Below are 20,926 nucleotides of genomic sequence, written 5' to 3'. Positions count from 1 at the left end.
TTTAAACAACTTTACAGCTCAAATAATACACAAGTTTTAACAGAAGAATTAATGTAAGTGCTTTTAGAAAATTATAAGCTTCACATTTCTGCCTTTAAACCCTCCACAAATTGGCCCCATTCACTTTCATTGTAAGTGCCTCACTGTAACCTCCATTTTTGCTTTTTTTTTTAAAGAAAAGGAGGGATGAGTCGTAATCAACATTATGCCACAAATGCGGTCGATTGAACTTAACTTGTATTGAACCCAGAATATTCCTTTAATACGTGGCCTAGTGTGTGTCAAACAAAGCAATTGATGATTGTTTTTGCCCTACGATCACTAAAATTTGTCTCAGCAACAAAACTGTGGCAAATATCACACCCAGCTGCACACAGTGAGCCCTATAAGACCATCGCCTTCGATACGATCATGAAAAACCAAGATGAAGTGAGAACACATGACATAATTACCTGAATGTGAGGGCGTAATTACTTGACTGATAGCGCTTTCATAACAACGGACAACTTTCTTAAGAACACATATCAGCCTTACAAAACAAACAAAGGGATTGCGGCATTTTTCAAGATTGTTTCCATTTAACTGCCTCATGAATTTTCATTCTAAGAATATCCTAATTATAAAGGCCGATAACATATAACGCTCTGCGCTAACATTTTAATGAAAGTAAGCACTCTGATAAGTGGACTTTTTTAGCGGATTCGTTTGGCTCTGGTCTGAATATGCTAATAACTGTCACCAGCTCTAGCCAAGAGATGATGCAGTTCGCAATCTTGCAAAGGCTTTGCTAAAATAGCTCAAAAAGCATCATCAGCTCCAGTTCTTCTTTAAAAAAAGGTTTTGAATCTGACAAATTGGAATTGTATTGGATAGTCTGTAGGCCAACTGGGGAGGCAGAGTGCATTGATGGAAAGTATTTTGCTCCTATTATTTCAAAGTCTTGCTGAATCAAAGCTTATTTCAGGCATACTTTGCTTAAGTTTACAGAAGCGAGCAGAACAAACTTGTAAAAACACAAGTGAAGCTGATACCAAATTTACTTCCAATGTCTTAATAAGTGGTCAAATTGGTTTTGAGGTTTCCTAACCAAACTTTAATGAAATACTTCATCCAAAAATGACAATTCTGACATATTTGACTAAACTTTCAAAATGCCATCAGCAGCATACCTGCCCAACCTGAGGAACCCATTCAAAGGCAAATATTGGACAATATTCTATATTAACAATCCTGACAGAAATAAAAGAAAGTTTTCACTGAAAATCTCATTCACAGTTGTGCTTATTAAAACGTGTCACATTCTATTTGGTTACGAGACACATAGGAACCAATGGCGTCTGGCATTAATTACATCAAACATGTGCAATTGAGAACAAGATAGAAGAGCTACGGGAGGAAGGGAAGATTTTCAGTGAATAACAGCTTAAGTTTTGATCTGTTCGCAACAAAAAGCAACCGTATGGCTTCAGATGACTTAAAATATGAGTATGAGTTGTATGAACTACATTTATTATGCTTTAATGGTGATTTTGTCCTTTTTGGAGCTCGAAAGCCTCTGGTCACTATGTGCTTTTGTTGTAAGGAAAAGAGCTGGGTCAACATCCAGCAAAATGACTCAACAAAAACAAAGAAATCATACAGCTTTGGAATGATATGAGGGTGAGTAAATTATGAAGATTTTCATTTTTGGGTGAACTATCCCTTTAAGTTTCACTCTGAGAAAGACCAACTTCTATGCAGAACAAGGTGAAGATCTCATACGCTTCAGTTGCTTTTTCGTAAGGCAATCTTCAGCATTCTATCTTTTGACCAACTGCCATTTAAAGGTGAGAGGTATAAAAGTGTGCACCTGCTGTTCCTCCTCTCTGAATGACAAGGGTAGCCTCTGTTCCCACTGGACAGTCCTTGAGCAGCTGCACCACCTGTGTATGGTTGAGTCCCTGAAGACCTTTTTGATTAATTTCAACCATCAGATCTCCTTCACATAAACCCGGACAACCCTGTGGCTCCAGAACCTGATCACAACACATCGAAACACTAAGAATATATAACAACATGGATAAAACTGGTGAAATATTCATGTGATCACACACCTAAAAATAATGGTTCTTTGCTTAGGTTAGGTTCATCAAAGAACAAATTTTTACTGTATTGTGTCTTTATATTCTTATATACGTAGAGTTGGCTATATGGCTCTCTAGAGATTAAAAGCATATTTTCTTACATTATAAATTCTTCAGGTTAGAGTATTGGTTGGTAACCGGAAAAGCCCTCCCGAGTTTTTTAAAGCACCAACACTGTACATACTTTTTTTTTGTATGGTATGTGCATACAATACATACCTTGCCAAGGACTAAATCTGCGGTTCTCAAATTGCTCAGAGTGACCTCTGGTGGCGTGCAATATTTGTAATAAAAGTGATCAATTTACCTGTTTTGCATAGGTTATTTAATACATGTAAGCGTCTTATTGACAAATCAAATTTCATTTAACAATCATTACTGACAACATCAAATTATCATTTCTTTTAACTTGCGATTACAAACAAAGCTTCAAATGGTCCCGCACATTTTCATAATTGCCACAAGCTGACACTGAACTTGTCTAGAGCAGCTTACATAACGACTCAAATCTTCACGACTATTTAATTAATGAAAACAACTTTCTCTCAAGTTTGTTAAAGGGGTCATGACATGAGGAAGCAAATTTTCTGATCTTTTGACATATAAGAGGTCATTGTACTATAAAACCATACTGTAAGTTTCAGAACTGAAACCTTCCTCCTTAATAGAAAAAGAGCATTTATTTAAACCAGGCTCTAGAAACGGCTCGTTTGGAATTTGTGAAACTTGTGATGTCACAAGGACCAATTTAATCTGCATGTGACTGCCTCTTCATCAAGACATCAACGCCTATTTTTCATTATTGCACTCTTGGCCCCACCCACTGGTGCTCAGCCACACAGCTGAAGAGGAGAGAGGGACTGTCATGGGAGATTCATCTACAGCAAAGAGGACTTTCACAGGACACCTTCATGTGCCTATCTGGATTTAATAGTTTTTCAACATAAACAGGCTTTGACCATTATCATGCATCTCTTGCCTCTTTTAAAAATGCAATGTCAAGTTATAACTCTAAAAAGGAGACCTCTATTCTATTTCATTCAGCTGCGCTGTGTCTTGCTGTTTTGAAGCATCTGTGGTTTAAACTTACTGTTGGTATTTTGTAAACATGCACTCGATGAACGTCTTTGATCGTTCTGATGCGTTTCCGGCGATGTGCGCCACGTTTTAAGGGCGGTACAAATGCAACTTTTAAAAACACGTCTCATTCTACAGCTGCCACAGACTGGGAGAAACACACGTTCAGTGTGTAAACAAATACAGAAGATGTGACATGTGAAGACCAGCGTCTCTGCTTTGGCCTGTTGAAGCCGGTTGAAGCACCCAGCATCACCGTGGATTGTATTACGTTTGCGTATTCAGAAAATTTCAGCATGGATTGTATGTGTTTTTGGGCTCAAATCAGCATAGATTGCTTGTGAACTAGTCACAATATGATTCAAGTTTGCAAAGGAACTGTTATTGAAAGATGCGGCAGTTAAACACTACAAGACCCGTGAGTAAACAGTTTCATTCACGAATGCTTCAAATGTCATGACTGTTTGATAGTTGCTGTGCTTGACTGAACATTTTGATAAATTCAGGTCCATAAAGCAGCAATAATCATATTTTATAACTGAAATGGGTCTAAATTAGTGAAAATTCATACAAATTGCATTTGGGTATTATTAGTGATAAACTAATATATTGGCCAATATTTGGCCATTTTGAGATGATTGGCATTGGCTTTTTTAAATAAATGGTTAACAAACATTCTAATAATATTTTTTTTTTCTTTCAAATATTTGCAGTGAATTTTGCTTGAAAAAAGTTTTATATATTTTAATGTAAATCTAATTTTCCATAATTACATTTTATTATTTATAATATAAGGGCATTATATCAGCCATCAGCTAATCTCCACTGTAGAAATTAGCTTTGGCCATGAAAAAAAACATTTTGGTCAACTACTAGTTGTTATATTTAAAAAGTAATTATGCTTCTGGATATTACCATGTATCGGTGAGCAGTGTTGGGTATAATCCGATTACAAAGCAATTATTTACTGTATTCTAATAATTTTTTTAAATAAAAAATTAGTGTAACACATAACATTTTAAATTCTTGTAATCAGATTACAGTTACTAATTTTCAATTAATTTAATTACTTTTAAGTACATCACTAGGGATAAACATATTTTTTAAATTATATTAGTTATGTAGAATACATTTAAAACATTAATTGTAAGGGAGAACTGTATTGTGCTGAGTGTATGACTTGTGTGCAACAATGAACAAGGTGGAAAAATATAGACCTTTTTTGAATTTGTTAACTAATAAAACTTTTTTTTGTGGAACTTAAAAAAGGTTCTCCAGTGGGCAAAAGGCTTTTTGGTTCTACATGAAACCTTTGTTTTTAAGAATGTAGGATGTTTGTTGAAAGAGGACAGTGGACATTGGCGTACCTGTTTGACCCGCTGCCCTGTGGGACTGTCTGCTATGGTGAACCCGAACCCCTCTGCACCTTTAGTTATAGTGAGACTCAGAAGTTCGGGGGCCACTTGGGCTCCGGACGTCGCTCCTGAAGATGAAGCCATGGAGACGCTGTCATCAGGTGGTGGTCCTGGCGTGGTCAGGGATGTAGGCTGTGAGCCGTCCAAATGAGTGTCTCCAGGATGGGGATGCGGAGTGAGGCCCTCGCTAAGCTCAGGAACTAAGCGGCCAGTCAAAGACATGTACTCCATGTAATTTTCGTAGTTGTTCCGTCCATTGAGCAGCAATGGATGATCCACTAGGCCCAAAGGGGGCATGGAGGAACTAGCAGAGGGGTCTTCGGGGTCATAGGGGAGGGGGTAACCTCGGCACAGCACCAAGGTGACGCTCTGACCAATGGGGACGGACTGAAAGAGCTTCACCACATCAGAATGGGTGGTGCCCAAGACACAGATGTCATTGATGTAGACGATAACATCACCTGAAGTAAAAGCAGTGAAACCAAGAGACACATACAGTACACATTAAAACTAAATATAAACCATTCCTTTTAAGAGTTCCCAAGTGCACTGTAATCTTACTCAGATCTACCACTCACTCAGCATAGAGAACTGAATGTACATATAATGGCTTAAAAACAAACTAATTTTGTCTAATTATTTTGATGCTAAAATACTTTCTTCTATCCCAGCTTAATATGCAGATACAACTGTAAGTAAGCCATTTGATTTCCCTGAAAACTCTAAACACTGACTCTGTGGCGCTATCAAACATTGGTCTGTTTGTTTGAGCATCCCAACAATTAATCCATGTTTTTATAATCACTTATATTTCATTCAATAAAAAAAGTTTCGAAATAAATAATACAATTAAATTAAATTAAGACTCAATTAAATTAAGACTGTTTTACCCAATATTTGTATTTTCATGATATTTGTACGGTTATTAGAGTATCATAATGTTAGCTTAGCAACATGCTAACATCAGTCTCTACTGGAATTAATAGTCTCGTGTGATTCACATGGATAGCCCAATTTGAGTGGCTTGCAGAGTTACTGCCTAAGAAGATGTGAATGAAAATGATTGATTTCAGATGGCCTTGTCACTGCAAATTTAGCTGTAAATGCCTACTGTATGTAGTAAATAGTAAAGTAGCTAACTGGGTTTTGAAACAAAGGCAAAATAAATTGTGAAGTCTGTTTAAAAATTCATCTTTTGTGTTCCACAGAAGATAGAAATCATAGGGGTTGTCATAAGGGTGAGTAAATGATGACAGAATTTTCATTTTTGGGTGAACTATCATTTTAAAAGACACACAAACCCACAAATACACAGGTGGTCAGTATATTTTAGGCTCTTTAAAACAAATGTTTATACATTAAGCCAAAACATACTGTTATTCTACAAACTTGGTTTAGTCCCTAAACCGAAACCAAAATTTCTAACACTAACTTCTCCAAGAGATTTCAAACTGCATCCACCAAACTCGGCACAGACCTTCAGACGGTTCTGGATTAGCGTGCTATGTCTTATCGAACTTACAGTTTTCACACAGCGGACTTTCAAATAACTGAAAAATCCCATAAACTTACATTGACAATGTTCAAACGAGCCAACAGAATGTTCGTAAAATTCAAACTGTCAAAAAAATAAAATAAATAAATATTTGCGGAATATAAGCAACATATGCTTGGTTAAAATTTTGTATATTATTTTATTGAAAATGCATGTTGAAATTACATGTGTCAAATCTGATACAGCAGGCTTTTAAGGTATATCTCTCAATCGCCATTCCATTCCATTCATGCCCACTATAAAAAATAAAAATCACAGACCTTTGAAAATGTTACAATTTCCCTTATTTAAATGTCAATATAGTGTTTGGTACTTATGATACAAATTCTTTATTGAATTTTTTTTATTTTTTTATTATTCATATTATATTTGATGTGCTGAATTGAAGTGTGCTACACTTCAATCCATATTTACAGACCAAGGAGAAGTTGTTGTCATGGCCAAACTCTCAAACATTTGTATCTCTGAAAAGCCCAGGGAGTTTCACCACTGTAGCAAGTAATGTATGGGCTAAGAAAAATTTAAGTAACAAATGTCCTACACAAAAATGAATTTTTGGGCCTCAGGAGGATGATGACCATTAAAGCCTAATGTATCAAATATGATATTTTTTTACGATTTCTTTATATATTTTGTCTAATGGTACTAAAAACAGTTTAATGTAAAAAAAATTTTATTTTCTAACAATTCTTTCATATGTCAGTCTTTACAGGGTTAAAGATGCTCTCCCTCTCTCTCTCTCGCTCTCTCAATCTATCTGATGGTTTATCTGACTAATCTATGTGACAGTCTGTCTGATTATCTATCTAGCTTTCTAGCTGGCTATTGTCTAACTGTAATGACTGTGTAACTATCAAACTTCTAATTGTAAAACTAGTTTAAACTTCCAGACACTTCCTTGACAAGCCAACATCAATTTGTCTGGACAAACTTTACCCACCTAGTTTCATTATCTTAAAGGTGCGGTAAGCGATTTTTTTAGTGTTCTGGAATTTTCAGGAGGCTGAGCCATTGAATTAGCCACGCCCCCTCTTTCCAAAACACCAAATACAACAGTAGCACAACAGCGCCCTCAACTGACAAATATTATGAATCTGAAAATGGCATCACTATGAGAACGTGCAAAACGATTGACAGGCAGAAAGCATCAGAGACTGTGGCCAGTGGACACATTTTTGTTTGCTCTTGTTTGTTTACAGAGTCTAGTGCTGACACAGAGACCGGTGAGATATTTCAGGACATTTATTTAATTGACATCTTTCAGGGAGTAGGAAAATGTTTTGCATACCTTTCCATGAAAAAAAAACAAAAAAAAAATCGCACCTTTAACTTGACAAAGCTAACATACTTTTATTCTACAGACATGGTTTACGGTTCTATCTGTCGGTCGGTCGGTCGGTCTGTCTATCTATCTATCTATTTTGTCTTTCTTACCTTTGTCTGTATGTATGTCTGCCTCTCTATCTTTCTTACTTTCTTTGTCCAGCCAACATCGAAGTTTGTCTTGACAAACTTTTCCTATCTAGTTCTGTACTAAAGTTATCTGCTTAACACACATACTGTTCACAGAAGGTCAGTTTAAGTGTAGGTCCTGATGTAGATACAGACCGAGTCAACGATCTGCAGAGCTGACCGATAATAAGAGATCTTCCTGTTATAACAGCAACCTGAGGCCTGTTCACACTACACGCACCAACTGTGTGTTTGTGTTTAGAATAGAGTAGGACTATCATAAAAGGAACTTGTTCCCCCCATCAATGGATAATAAAAGACATGAGATTGCACTAAACACCAAATTGCAACAGAAGCTGGAGGCATCTGCAAATAAAGCCACTGCCAACGTCATTATCTGTGATGTCATGACACACTTCCTTGAGCCTCTTCTAAACTGTGTTGCCATGTCCTCTCCTTATTACATTACATTTGCATTTAGCAGATGCTTTATCCAAAGCGACTTGCAATGCGTTCAATGTACACATTTTATGCAAAGTATTATGATAGAATTTTAATTGAGCTTATTTAAGGCTTAATTTATCTGAGCAGGTGGTTTTCTAGCAAGATCTGGCAACGCTGCTTCTAGGTTCTAAAGCTAGATCATGATAAAGGAACAGAACAAGCCATCCAGAAAGTTAGACTTGCAGTGAGTATATAAGTTTTCCATAGAGTTTCTTGTCACATCTACAAGGAATAGAAAATGTATGAAAAACAGCAAATAAGCCTCCGGCATGTGCCTGTGATGACTCACTCACATTCACTCGTTCATCAGAGAAAAACACGCTGCGACAAGCGTGACCTTGCATTAGCTTTGTGCAAGCTATTAGGGACTGATGTTAAGCGGCGGCTATAGAGATAACGATGTTTCCTTGCCCATACACTCATGGTTTCCCCCTGAGATAGAAGGTCACTGCTGAATGCTGCTTATATCGCCAAGTGTCAGCATATTAAAAGAGGGCAGCAACACAATTCTTATCTGTTAATTCTCCCTTGTGTACAAAAGCATATAGCTTTGTAAATGGATAATGCACATTTTCTGTTATAGTTTTGAGGCAAATATCTGCAAATATTCTTGAGTGAAATTTGAGAAAAAAATTGTAATTAAGTGTTTAATTTTAGCAATTTTACAGTATGTATGCCTTATTTGCCATAGCTGAAGTGTATTAAAAAAGGGAGAAGGGGCTAGTCATATTGTTGCCTCATCAAGTATAAGGTTTTAAAAGGTTGCAAGTAAATATAAGACTTTGAGTCTAGATTTGTATGTTGATCTCAAATAAAAGTTCAAAACAGTTGTAAATTAGATTAATTTTAGTGAATACTAAGCTTCAAATAAAAATTCAAATATCATATTTTTGTTACAGCTGTAACAAGTTAACTCAATAATAAATAATTTTACAATAATTTTAATTTAATAATTATAAATAATAATAATAATAATAATACAACAATGGAAATAATTTAACAATCTATTGTATTATTTATATATATATATATATATATATATATATATATATATATAAAATAAAAATATATAAATGCATATAATACTGTAAATATGAATATAAATAATTTAATATATATAATACAATAGATTCAATATATATTATATCCACATACTGTATCTACAGTATATATATATATATATATATATATATATATATATATATATATATATATATATATACACACTAGGCTGTAAATGAATTAAAAAATGTTAACTAATTAATCACACAATTTTCTGTGATTAATCGTGCTTAATCGCGATTAAATTATGGAGCATGATAAATTACAACAAGCATTTAAAAATCATCATAAATATATTTACTTTATACTTTGTCTCAAAGAACATGCAAGAAATTGGTTAGTCATCATTTATTTTAATTATATAAATATGCACGTTAAAATGTACGTTTTTTTTTTTTTTTTTTTTGCGGCTAGAGCTAATTAGACACATTTTTACAGGTACTAATCTTTTGTACAAGTACATGTAAAAATGCCATAAAATCACTGGACATGTAATTACAATTTGGGCAAAATTTCCAGTGGACTTTCTTTAATAATAGGATCAAGTGGGCAGATTCAATTAATATCAAACTTTATGGGCAAGTGAAACTTAAATGTGCATTGCCAATGCATTATTAGACACTATACATACAGATATAAAACATATTGAATGCTGAAGTTTAATTTACTGAAGTTTAAAATCTCAAAACTACTATTTTCTCTTGCTGTTGTTCAGTCTCTACAAGTATACCCGGCAGTAGCTTGCTGAATGGCCAGTCCCTTCTCTGTCTCTATCGCACACACACTGGGTCTCTCACGGGCGGTTTTGCATTTGAAATGGGTTCAGACGAAAGCGAGTTAGCGTTTTTGCACGATGCGAAGAGATACAGCAACTTGCATGTATCACTTGCTCGCTTGCGGATGAAGAATCTTCACTCTCCCTACAGTAAATGCACTCCCGTGTTTATTATGCCCGAGACATGCATCGCGGCAATGAATAAGCGTGCAATATATATATATACACACACAGTGTATATACATTATACATTTTCCTTATTGTCCATCGACAACCCTGTTCTCTAGATAGAGTTTTTCTCACCTGTGTCCATCTTCCCATCCTGTGCAGCAGGTCCATCAGGTATGACACTCTTCACTTGCAGAAACTCATCTGGTTCATCCCCACCAATGATGGTAAAGCCAAATCCCATGTTGCTCTTCTGCAGTGCCGTGGTGAGGAACGTCCCTTTGAGCTGTGTGGCATCTCGTGTAAATGGAGGCTTTTCTAGAAGACAAACAGAGATATCAGGATAAGGATGAGACCGGTCATTCATATTCATATGAAAGGGAGAAATTGTAATGCTAAATATGGCTGCAGTAAGAGTCCCGCCTTATAGATATTTCTTCTGGAAAACAAGACAAAAATACTAAGTACGAAATATTTTTTTGCAGTGTTACTCGAGAGGGCATATGTGCAAGACCAACCTAAAAAATTGCGTTTTTGCATAATTTGAGCTAAATGTAGTAGATTTAAAGTAGCATTTATGATACCATTGTCATTAGATATAATTGCTGATTTGAAATATGTTATTTGAGCGCAATGTTGACCAACAGTTTTGGTAAATTCTGTCTTAAACCATTCAATAAGGTAGGAGCGATACATGTGGTTTCAAATATGCCCAAAAGTGACCCGACATGACAAAATAAACATGAATAATCTAAATATAACCTGCCCACAGAACACTCTCTGAAGAGTGTTTGGTGTTTTGGTCACTAAGCTAAAGTGACGTGAAAGTAGGGCACACCTGAGCATCCCAAAAAAGAGGAAGACCACAATAAAACTGAGTGGGCAGAGTGAAGTTGCTCTATATGGGCCACAGAATAGAGCAGTACCTCTGTATATGGTGGGCAATGGCAGCGCTGATAGACCTTGGCTCTGCATTTGCTGTTGCTGTTGGAGTCTTCTCTTGGCCTCTAGGACGGGGTTCTCAAACTGTGTCCTTCTGTTAATGTGGCTGCGGGGAAGAATGAGCAGATATTTAATCACGCTCCCTCCCTCTGTGCATTTATTGAAGAGCATTACACATTTGAGTCGGGTTTGGCAAATGTTTGGTGCTTAAGGAGGAAATTAGCAGAACTTACTCAACATAGTAACTGCCGTAAATAGGGTCGTCTATTTTCTCCCAGCCATATGGAAGTTCTGTTGAAAAAAACAAAACAAATAGAAAATATTGTACAGTCTACTATTTTCACATTATCCCCTATATCTGTAAAGTAGAAATAATTTCAGTAAACCTTTCTTGAAGCCTGTTTTAATAAATAATTTTTTTGTAAATAACTGTAACTAACCACAGTACATAACCAGATTTTTAAATTTTCTGAAGAAGCAAGAGCGTTGGATTGCAAATGGCATTGCTAATGCAGTTTCTAACATGTTTTGAGTGGTTTTCAGCACGTTACTATGTGGTTGCTAGGGTGTTCTGGGTGGTTACTATGTGGTTACTAGGGAGTTTTGTGTGGTTGCTTGGTCCAATTCAAAAGACCTCAGACCGAAGTCTTTATGATATTGTGATTCCTTGATATGGCTCTGGTCCTTCCCTCATTTTAAGTCTATAGGACTTTTGTGCCTGTTGTATTGTCTGCCAGGTGAGCACCTCTAATAATACTTGTTTATTCATAAATACACCTCTGTATTATACAATGCAAAGCAATTAAACACATGATCAATAACCATTTTCATTATGTTATGAGCAATGCTTAATTCATCAAAACTGTTTCCAACTAATTATGTAAAGATTTTATATATATTAGGGCTGTCGATTTAACATGTTAATTCAGAGCATTTCATTATATGATAATAATTGTAATAAAGTTTTATAAAATAACACATAAAAAAAATGTATGCAACTAATCATGTCCCCGGACCATAATAAGGAATATTCCTAACATCAGAGTATTTCAAGCTTGAGGCACCTCTTGTTTTCAGCAGGGGGCAGTAAGCGAAACACCAGCCGTATAGGCAATGCTCAACTGTACAGAGAACAAACAACACTCAGGCTTGTATGACACTAGCGACAGCACAAGATGAGGATAAGTTATTGCGTTCATACACGGCTTGACGCAATTCCGAATGCAGGGATCTCGAGATGTGTTTGTCTGACCTAGAAGCGCTGTGTCTATGAAACAATGCAACTAAAGTGAAATGCTCCAAAAGCGTCCATCTGATGAGTCCTTATAAGCCCTAATAAGAAATTCTCGATTGATTAATTAAACTGCAAAATGAATTGCTGCGGATAGTCTTACATTCAATAATATGGAAAAAAGGAATATATTGCCTTCAAAAGCAACTTTTTGTAATAATTTAATGTATTTTAATTTTAATCTGAACTATTTATGGTATACATTATATTTAATATTTAAATATATTTATTTTTTATTATTTAATCATTATATATTGAATTATTGTTATTTGGGGGCCTTTTCTGACATATTTGTATTTGCAATCAATTGTGATGAATTAACCGGCATATGTTATTAATTTGATTAAAATTCTAATCAATTGACTGCCCTTTTATATATGCAGTTGCAATCAAAATTAAGTCATCAATCTGCAATAGCACTTATTTAAGTTTTAAAATTTAAGTTTAGCATTTTAAGCAAAAATGTATTTCTATGCAAAAAAATGCAATTAAAAATAAGCTGTCTCAAAAGCTAATAGAGGAGATTATTTCATTACACAAGAAAGGTCATGGCTAAAAGTACATTTCCAAGGCACTTCAATTTCCAATAGACAAAGTTGGCAGCACCATTCATACATTTTTTAAATATGGTACAACAGCAACCTTCTTGGGGTGTGGAAGAAAGCAAAACTTCACCAAGGGAAATGTTGACTCCAGTAGAATGAATATTCAGGAAGTAATTGGGAAAGACCTGTGGAGTCCTGGAAGAAGGTTTTATAGACGTATGACACTAAACTGAAAATGAGTTTTAGACCCATGGGTCAGCAGTACGTCTGGAGTATGATGACAAGGTGATGACAAGAAAGACACCATCCCCACAGTCAAGCATGGAGGTGGGTCAGTTCTGTTATGGGGGTGATTCGCGGCTGCAGAAAACGGCTATCCTGACTATGTGACTGACACCATGGATTCTTTCAGGTATCAGGCCATTTTGGCATGAAAAATGTGATGCCTTCAGTGTGTAAATTGAAGCTCGGTGATCACTGGACTTTCCAGTAAGACAATAACACCAAAGAAACATCCAAGTTGTCCAAAATCTGGTTCAGGGATGGGTCGTGGAATGTCCTTAAATGGCCCTTTCAGTCCATCATTAAAATCTTTGTTGGGATTTCAAGGAAGCAGTGGCAGCACAGAAACCAAAGTATGTCAATGAGCTGGAAGCTTTTGCTCATGAGAAATGTGTAAACATTCTAATAGAGAGGTGTCTAAAGCCTGAGAACACTTACCTGAAACATTTATTTGCTGTTATTAAGGATAAAGGATGCTCCACAAATGATTGACTTTGGGGGTTGAATATTTTTGACATGACATTTGTGGAGAGAATTAGTTCATTTTATTTTAAAATTTGGGTAAACTGAACTCTTTGTTCTCAAAATCACTCAAATGTGTATTAAAAACTTACTTTGTTTACTGAGGTTTTAGTTGATGTGTTTTAATTCACATCACCAGAATGTATTGCTGGTCAGCGGGGTTGAATAATTTTGATTGTAACTGTATATATACTGTATTTAATGCATTACAATGTGCATTTTAAGACAATATGAATACCTCTATAATGCTTCATATTCTCAGGTTTCAAGTGTTAACATTTCATTCATTTTCATATTCAAAAATAATTATGAAAAAATTGACAAGTGAACCTGAATGTAAGGCAACAAACTTAAAATCAGCTATTTAATGCATGACAGGAACTGTCCGTGCCATGAAAACATTTCTCATATTTTTCATTATGGTGAAGCCCGGTCCAGTAAATCAATAAGCCCTGGGATGCTCGAAGTCAAGATAATACACAACCAAATCAGTCTTGACATCTTGTAAAAACACATTTTCTCCACGCATGCTGGAATTTTGATTCTGTATACTGAAAAATGCAGTTGGCCGCTCACGCTGGCAGTCAGTGTCTAAAACAAAGCTTAATTAGGACACACAGCGGTAAGTGAGGGGAGGTCTGGCAGCCCGAAGGTTACAGCCAACATACTTTAATGCAGTTCAGTCCCTCTGGGAGACACAAAACAAATTAAAGGTATGGCCAGATCACCATGACAACACAGGGCTGTCAACACGTGCAACATGGAAAATATTTTTTCCCATCTGTTTTGTTTTTCACCCAAATTTGATATTAAAACATCAAGAAGAAATGGGGAACATGCACAAACTCACAGAGTAATTGTCTAAACATCACCAGTGGGATGTGGCAGAGATTACGGCGGTGTTGTGCACAAACAAACACACACGTACACATATATAGTACATGCATATGAAGTCATCTCTGTATGTGAGAACAAACAATGTGTACTAAACATGCAAATCACGCACATGCACACAAATGAAATGCTCAAATAACAAATATTTCTTCAGACACCGCCTTTCTCCATTGATTAACTTCACTACTTGCTTTTTTCAAGAGTTTAAATCACTTACAGTCAATGCACTGATATGTCAGAACTGGTTTACCTCAGTATTGTTATTGCTCATACTTAAAGTTAGGGGGTTTGCGCGTCTAAGGGGGCGTTCAAACCGAAAGCATCTGTGCTGTTTTTCGATTGTCTATATATGTAAAAAAAAATAATAATAATTGCTAGACAGACGTTTTTGAACGTTGTGCCACATCTCGTTTTTTCAGCATGTTGTGCCTGAGCGGCAGGTTTTTAAGCGCCGTGTCAGGTTAAAAAGGTCGGCAATTTTTAAAAGTGCGTTTTCAACTGTGTCATTGTGCTGTGTCTAGCTTTTTGCACACAAGAACGCATTCAGTCTGAACGGCCCCTAATTCATTCCAAACAGTTTGTGCTACAGACATAATTGATCCCTCAAAATAAGCTGCTTTTATGGGGATATTGTTCTATTATTTTCCTAAGCAATCAGACATGGGATTTTCGCCTGGAGGGTGATTTAACGTGCAACAAAAGTTCCATAGACTTGGAGGGCCCCGAATAATATTGAAGGCCCAAAATCTGAAAGGGCTCTTTCTACTTGGGCCAATAAACAACCAAACAGAAACCACCAAGACTGCCCTAGCAACCTTTCAGAACACTCTAGCAACAGTATAGTAACACCTTTGCAACCACCACAAAACCCTAGCATTGTGGCTTTGAATTTTGCATAGTAAAAAAATAAAAAACACTCACATTTTCTTCCTAAAATGTAAAAATCTAGGGGAAAACAGACAAAAAATATTGATGACTCATCCTGCACTCACTCATTTTGTCCAATCAAATGCTCTCTAGAGGAAGCAGGCCCCTCCCCCTAATTCCACCTATTTCTGAGTAGCACTATCAAACAGCAAATTGTGTTTATGGTTGTGATGTAAAGTTGGTTATTTTATCTATTTAATTATGTTTTTATAAAGGGATCAGCTTTTTGATATGTCCAGTCCAAACTTCCTGTTTCAAATGAAAATAAAAACTGGCTTTGTCAAGCCATTTCATAGGGTTTTTAACTTCACTGATTGTTTTATTCACTGCCCTGATTCATCAGAACTGGTTTACTCTAGACATGTCACCAAATCTGCTTTTTTCTTCATACTTAGATGAAAAAATAATAATAAAGCCATGCTGTGTTCAGATATTCATTAGCAGAGTGAATGGATGCTGCGCTGAACCTCTATTGAGGCATAAATGAACAGAACGGCGTGATGGAGGAGGTGGGAGCAGGTGTGCTGGCCAACGAGGTTCTTGCACCTCCCTAGGAGGGTTAGAGCAATCAATTTCCTCCTACACTCACTCATACAGAGGCTACTCCAACCGGCTATACAACAACCGTCTGACCCTTTTCCACTGCACAAAAATGATTATCATATTTAGGGTTTACATTAAGAAAAGACCTCTCATAGGCTGTCATCTAAGAGGCAGGATGTGTCATCCAATAGGATTCAGGATGAGCTTCTTATATGTGTCACGTACATGGCTTTAACTGAAAGAGAGCGGGCGAGTAACACTCCAGATGGCAGCACTTTCTTAATGGAAAAAAGTGAGAAGTCTGACATAACCTTGGCTGGATTTGCCATCTTTTATTTTAAGAGCCAATGAATCAAAATGCAGCTGGGCCAGCTTATATTCACAATGTTACAAGTGTAATCTAATATACTGCCATGCAAGGCAAAATTACATAACTACACATTCTGTCAAAATTTTGTTATAACCAAAATTGTGTCTCAAAGACTATGATCTGTTATAAGTCTTAGTATTGGGGTAGTCACTGGGTTTTGACTTTGTAGGGCAGTATAATTAGGGGCCGTTCACACAGGACGTACTGTCGCATTTAGCCTGCACTACTTTTTTATATGGATGCCTTTGAGCAATGCAACACATCTCACTATTTTTAAGCATCTTGTGTCATGAGCGCTATAGTTTTAAGACGGCGCTTTAAGATAAAAGAAGTTCAGTCTTCAGCAGCCGTGCTATTATTGAACAAAAGACTTATCCTGTGTAAACGGCCATTTAATCATATTCATTGCATACAGTATTAATAAATCATTTGTAACACATTTACAGTATGTGACTCTTATGTAACTAATGCAATGCATAATTCTAATGTTCAATATCATAAAAAAGCAGTAAAAATACTAGGAGAAAAAAAATATTCTCATATATCTAATGTAGGGCATATGCTGTGTATGTATATGTGTGTCTATGTATCTCTTATATCTAATACAATTAAATAAACAGAGACTGGCATAAGATATCCTTTAAGACAAGGATTTAACCCGGACTACCTTAAATGTCTTTAAATCAAAAGACCTCCTTAAATCAATGGTCCTCCATCAGCAGTTGCCATGGCAACTATGGGAGAAGTCTCTTTTTCAGGCTCTTTCATTCACTGAGTGGCTTATGTATATTCGAGTGCATAGAATGCACAAGTGTAAATATGTGTGTGCATGTGTGCCGATATGCGTGTCTTTTAAAGGCCTGTGAAATTTGTGCTCTAATGAAAAACAATAAAGGTCCATTCAAAATTTTAGATCCTGAAAACAATAGTAAATTAATTCCATTGTTACAAATTACCCAGGCATCCCTTTGAAATGACACAAAATGCTACACAGTGATGCTAAACCCACAAGGGTTAAGGCAAAAGTAAGCTGACACATACAGATAATCTTTAATCTAGGGTCAGATGTGAATTTATGATGAAAGAAAAATTGTGCCACCCCATGAGGCCACAAGCTAAAAGAGATTTGAATAAAATTATTTATAATGAATTGATGGCTGAACTTAAAAGACAGGAATGGAGTAGCCATGTTTGACAGACCATATATTACTGGACAGAATAGAAATTAATGATGAATATGTATATGAGCTTACTTTGTTGCATGGATGTGCAAAACCTCGATCTATGATCTAATAGGGAGAGGAATATTAGTAGTCAGGTCACAGAGAGGCACTTAAAAGGACTGTGGAAAGAGATATTGATTTCTCTGGCCCCATTAAATTGCATTTTAATTCAACAGAGGCTTTCAAAGATGCTAGATTTAGGTACACAGTGCCAGCATGCATGTTTAACAGCCCAGATAATAAGAAAATAGCACAAAAAAAGAAGAAAATAAGGGGGATTTGGGCATGCTGTGTAATATATCATGGTTATTCATGGACTTTTTGAGAGTAATATTATGGGTTTGACAAAAATTGGCCAATGACTTGTGCATGAATGAATGAGCGAATGAACAAATTAATGGCTACATGGACAGGTGGCTATATGAATTAATGAACAAACAAAAATGAATAAAAATAAACAAACAAATGAATGAACAAATGATGGATGGATGCATGTATAAATGGCTGAATGAATGAACAAACAGATTAATTAATGAATCAAATGAATGAATTAATAAATGAACAAACAAGGATGGATGGATGAATGGATGGATGGATGGATGGATGGATGGATGGATGGATAAAATTAATAAACGAATGAATATATGATGGGCAATGGATGGATGAATATCTATATGAATGATTACACAATCAAATAAATGAATGAATAAAAAACAAATGAACAAATGGGGGATAGATGGATGTGTGGTTATATGAATGAACAAACAAATAAATAAATAATGAATGAATGAACAAACAACCAAAAGGATGGATGGATAAATGGCTATATGAATGAGTAAACAAGGATGGATTGTTGGATAAATGAACAAAGAGATAAATGGCATGAAAAATGCACCAATCAATTGATACTCTCACTACTATCATTCCTAAACACAGTGTCTATAATCATTATGAGCTTGAGTTAGTTGTTATAGATTTGACATAAACCCAGACCGCACTGTGAGTGTGTCCTGACATCATAAACAAACTGATCCTGTGTTAAGTACTAAATGGAAATCTCTGGTTTGAAATCAATGTCAAACTCTCTTACTCCTGCATATCCAGAGGGAAAAATACAAGTACAGGTCACGACATCACAATCCTCCAAGCATAAAAGCAGAAACACACTCTTAAACATGTTAACACGCTGGTATACTCACCATCTTCCTCACATTCCTCTGGTGGCTTGGCTTTCTTCGCTAGTCGAGGGTCAAGCCATGATGTTGTTTTGGTATTGTGACTTAAGAGAATGAAAAAAATGCTTTAATAATGATTTATGGTACGTATAATAATGCACCATTCTTAATAAAGCACATATAAAGCAAAATTATGTTGCATAAACATTTATACCAGTGTTTCTCAACTGGTTTTGCTTCAGGACGCAGATTTTTTACAATAGACATCCAGTGGTGACCCAACATAATACCAAAATTGTTTAGCATCAAGAAGTAAAAATTTAGTTAAAATTAAACTGAAATGTATTCATTTTACCATGAACAGCATAAGCCAAGCATATGCAAATTTATTATCAATCATGACACAGGATAAATAAGAACATGACAATTTTGTAAATGCATAAACAACAGCAGAAGTGTGCCAAAAATTTTGTAAGTAGTATTAGCTATTTTACAAACTTACAGATGAATTTCAGCCAAAACAATAATTTTCGAAGATCTTTGGTTGGACAGCCATTGGCATCAAGAACATTTTTATTCCTACCTTTTAGATGTTGATATGCCAATTTATATTGCTATCCTATGCTTGATTATATGGTTAATTGCATTTTATTATTTGCATTTAGCTTTTTCCCTGCTGTTCGCGACCCTGTCAGAACAGACCTGCGACCCACCACTGCTTTATAAAACATTGCGATTACGGTTTATAGATGTGAAATATGCCATTGATTTTCAGTTTCTTCAATGATCCAAAACAGATGCGTCTCTATGCATGATATGCTGGCAAAAACATTGAGACGGGCCTCACTTCGAAATGTAAAACATTCTAGACAAGATATCTCACGAGATCTTAGTCATAGTGGGCGTGAGGTTTCCAGTTAACAAAATGACAATCAATACTTTTAATGAGTCCCTCGCTTCTCATTACGGGCAGAGAGAAAGTGGGAGAAAGGAGAACATCTTTCTCTCACTCTCAAGATCACATTCTTTTATTCTGCTTTCATCCGCTGGCTGTTAGATTCAGTTTTATGATGATTCATTTATTATTGTGATTCATGGCTTAGCATAACCCAATTCATCCCTAATCAAAAATGGAACCATGTACTAGTGCTGGGCGGTATCAAATATTCCAGTGAATTTCGTAATGATTTTAATGCAACTTTTATACAGCCAAGTTTCCAAACAACCATGTAACTAGGTTACAGGCTGTAATTAGTTTTGCAATACGTCCTCGTGAGTATGAGAGCGTTAAGAAAGAGATGTTTTAATAGCGTCCCTGATTTAGGCCACGCCCACACTAATACATTTTGTTTGAAAACACAATGATCATTTATGTTTCTCAACCACACTAGGCATTTTCCTCCACCAAAAATGGAAACACTCAAAAGTACTTTCTAAAAAGGTGTAAACAAATTAGTGTGGAAATGGCCCAAAACCTCAAAAGTCAATTAATGTCTGTTCAAAACTCTGATTCAAGGACTCAAAAATATTAACAAAATTCCCTGTGTGTTAAATGTATTAAACATTTTTGTATAAAAAAATATACATATACTGTATATATACAGTATAGGTAAATATAGCTTTTTATTGCTAAGAATTGTAATACTTGTGTATATACGTCAAAATAATAAAATATTGATTATATAGTGTTCATTTAGTGAAAAACAGTGTGGAAAACATGGCATGATTATTTTTAACTAGATTTTTTTTTCCTGTACTTCACTACTAGCATTGAAAAATTGGAATGGAACTGGCTACAATTGCTTTTTGGTTGAAATGATGGTGTCTCTGATTTAAATAAAACCCCTTTTAAGTCATTTCAGAGAAAATGGATCAATATTGAGGTTCTGAATATATTAAATATCGTCAACAGGCTAAAAAACATTGAGATAGACTGAAGTTGAGCAAATCATTTCCAAAAGGCAAAATGCCATTAAGACTCAACTGAGTGAGCTCAATACGGTGCTCATAAATAATTCAGACATCCATAACAATTTGCAAAAGAGGGCACGGCAACTGGTTGCACTCCATATGTTCACACC

General features: G+C 35.7%; 1 protein-coding gene across 3 annotated transcripts in view; it reads right to left on the bottom strand.

Annotated features, from left to right (window-relative positions):
• magi2b (membrane associated guanylate kinase, WW and PDZ domain containing 2b) overlaps window positions 1–20,926 on the bottom strand; it is a 109,613-nt gene that overhangs the window by 25,155 nt on the left and 63,532 nt on the right. For all 3 annotated transcript variants that reach the window (XM_051692006.1, XM_051692005.1, XM_051692007.1), the window contains exons 6-11: window positions 18,870–18,949; window positions 11,307–11,364; window positions 11,058–11,179; window positions 10,267–10,449; window positions 4,568–5,076; window positions 1,850–2,015 (exon numbers count right to left, since the gene is read on the bottom strand). In XM_051692006.1, coding sequence (XP_051547966.1) covers window positions 1,850–2,015; window positions 4,568–5,076; window positions 10,267–10,449; window positions 11,058–11,179; window positions 11,307–11,364; window positions 18,870–18,949 — 1,118 coding nt within the window. The remainder of the gene's footprint in view (window positions 1–1,849; window positions 2,016–4,567; window positions 5,077–10,266; window positions 10,450–11,057; window positions 11,180–11,306; window positions 11,365–18,869; window positions 18,950–20,926) is intronic.

The sequence above is a fragment of the Myxocyprinus asiaticus genome, chromosome 48, assembly GCF_019703515.2.
Source record: "Myxocyprinus asiaticus isolate MX2 ecotype Aquarium Trade chromosome 48, UBuf_Myxa_2, whole genome shotgun sequence".
Taxonomy (NCBI): Eukaryota; Metazoa; Chordata; class Actinopteri; order Cypriniformes; family Catostomidae; genus Myxocyprinus; species Myxocyprinus asiaticus.
The sequence above is the reverse complement of the archived record's forward strand: the minus strand, read 5'-3'. Positions and strand labels throughout refer to the sequence as shown.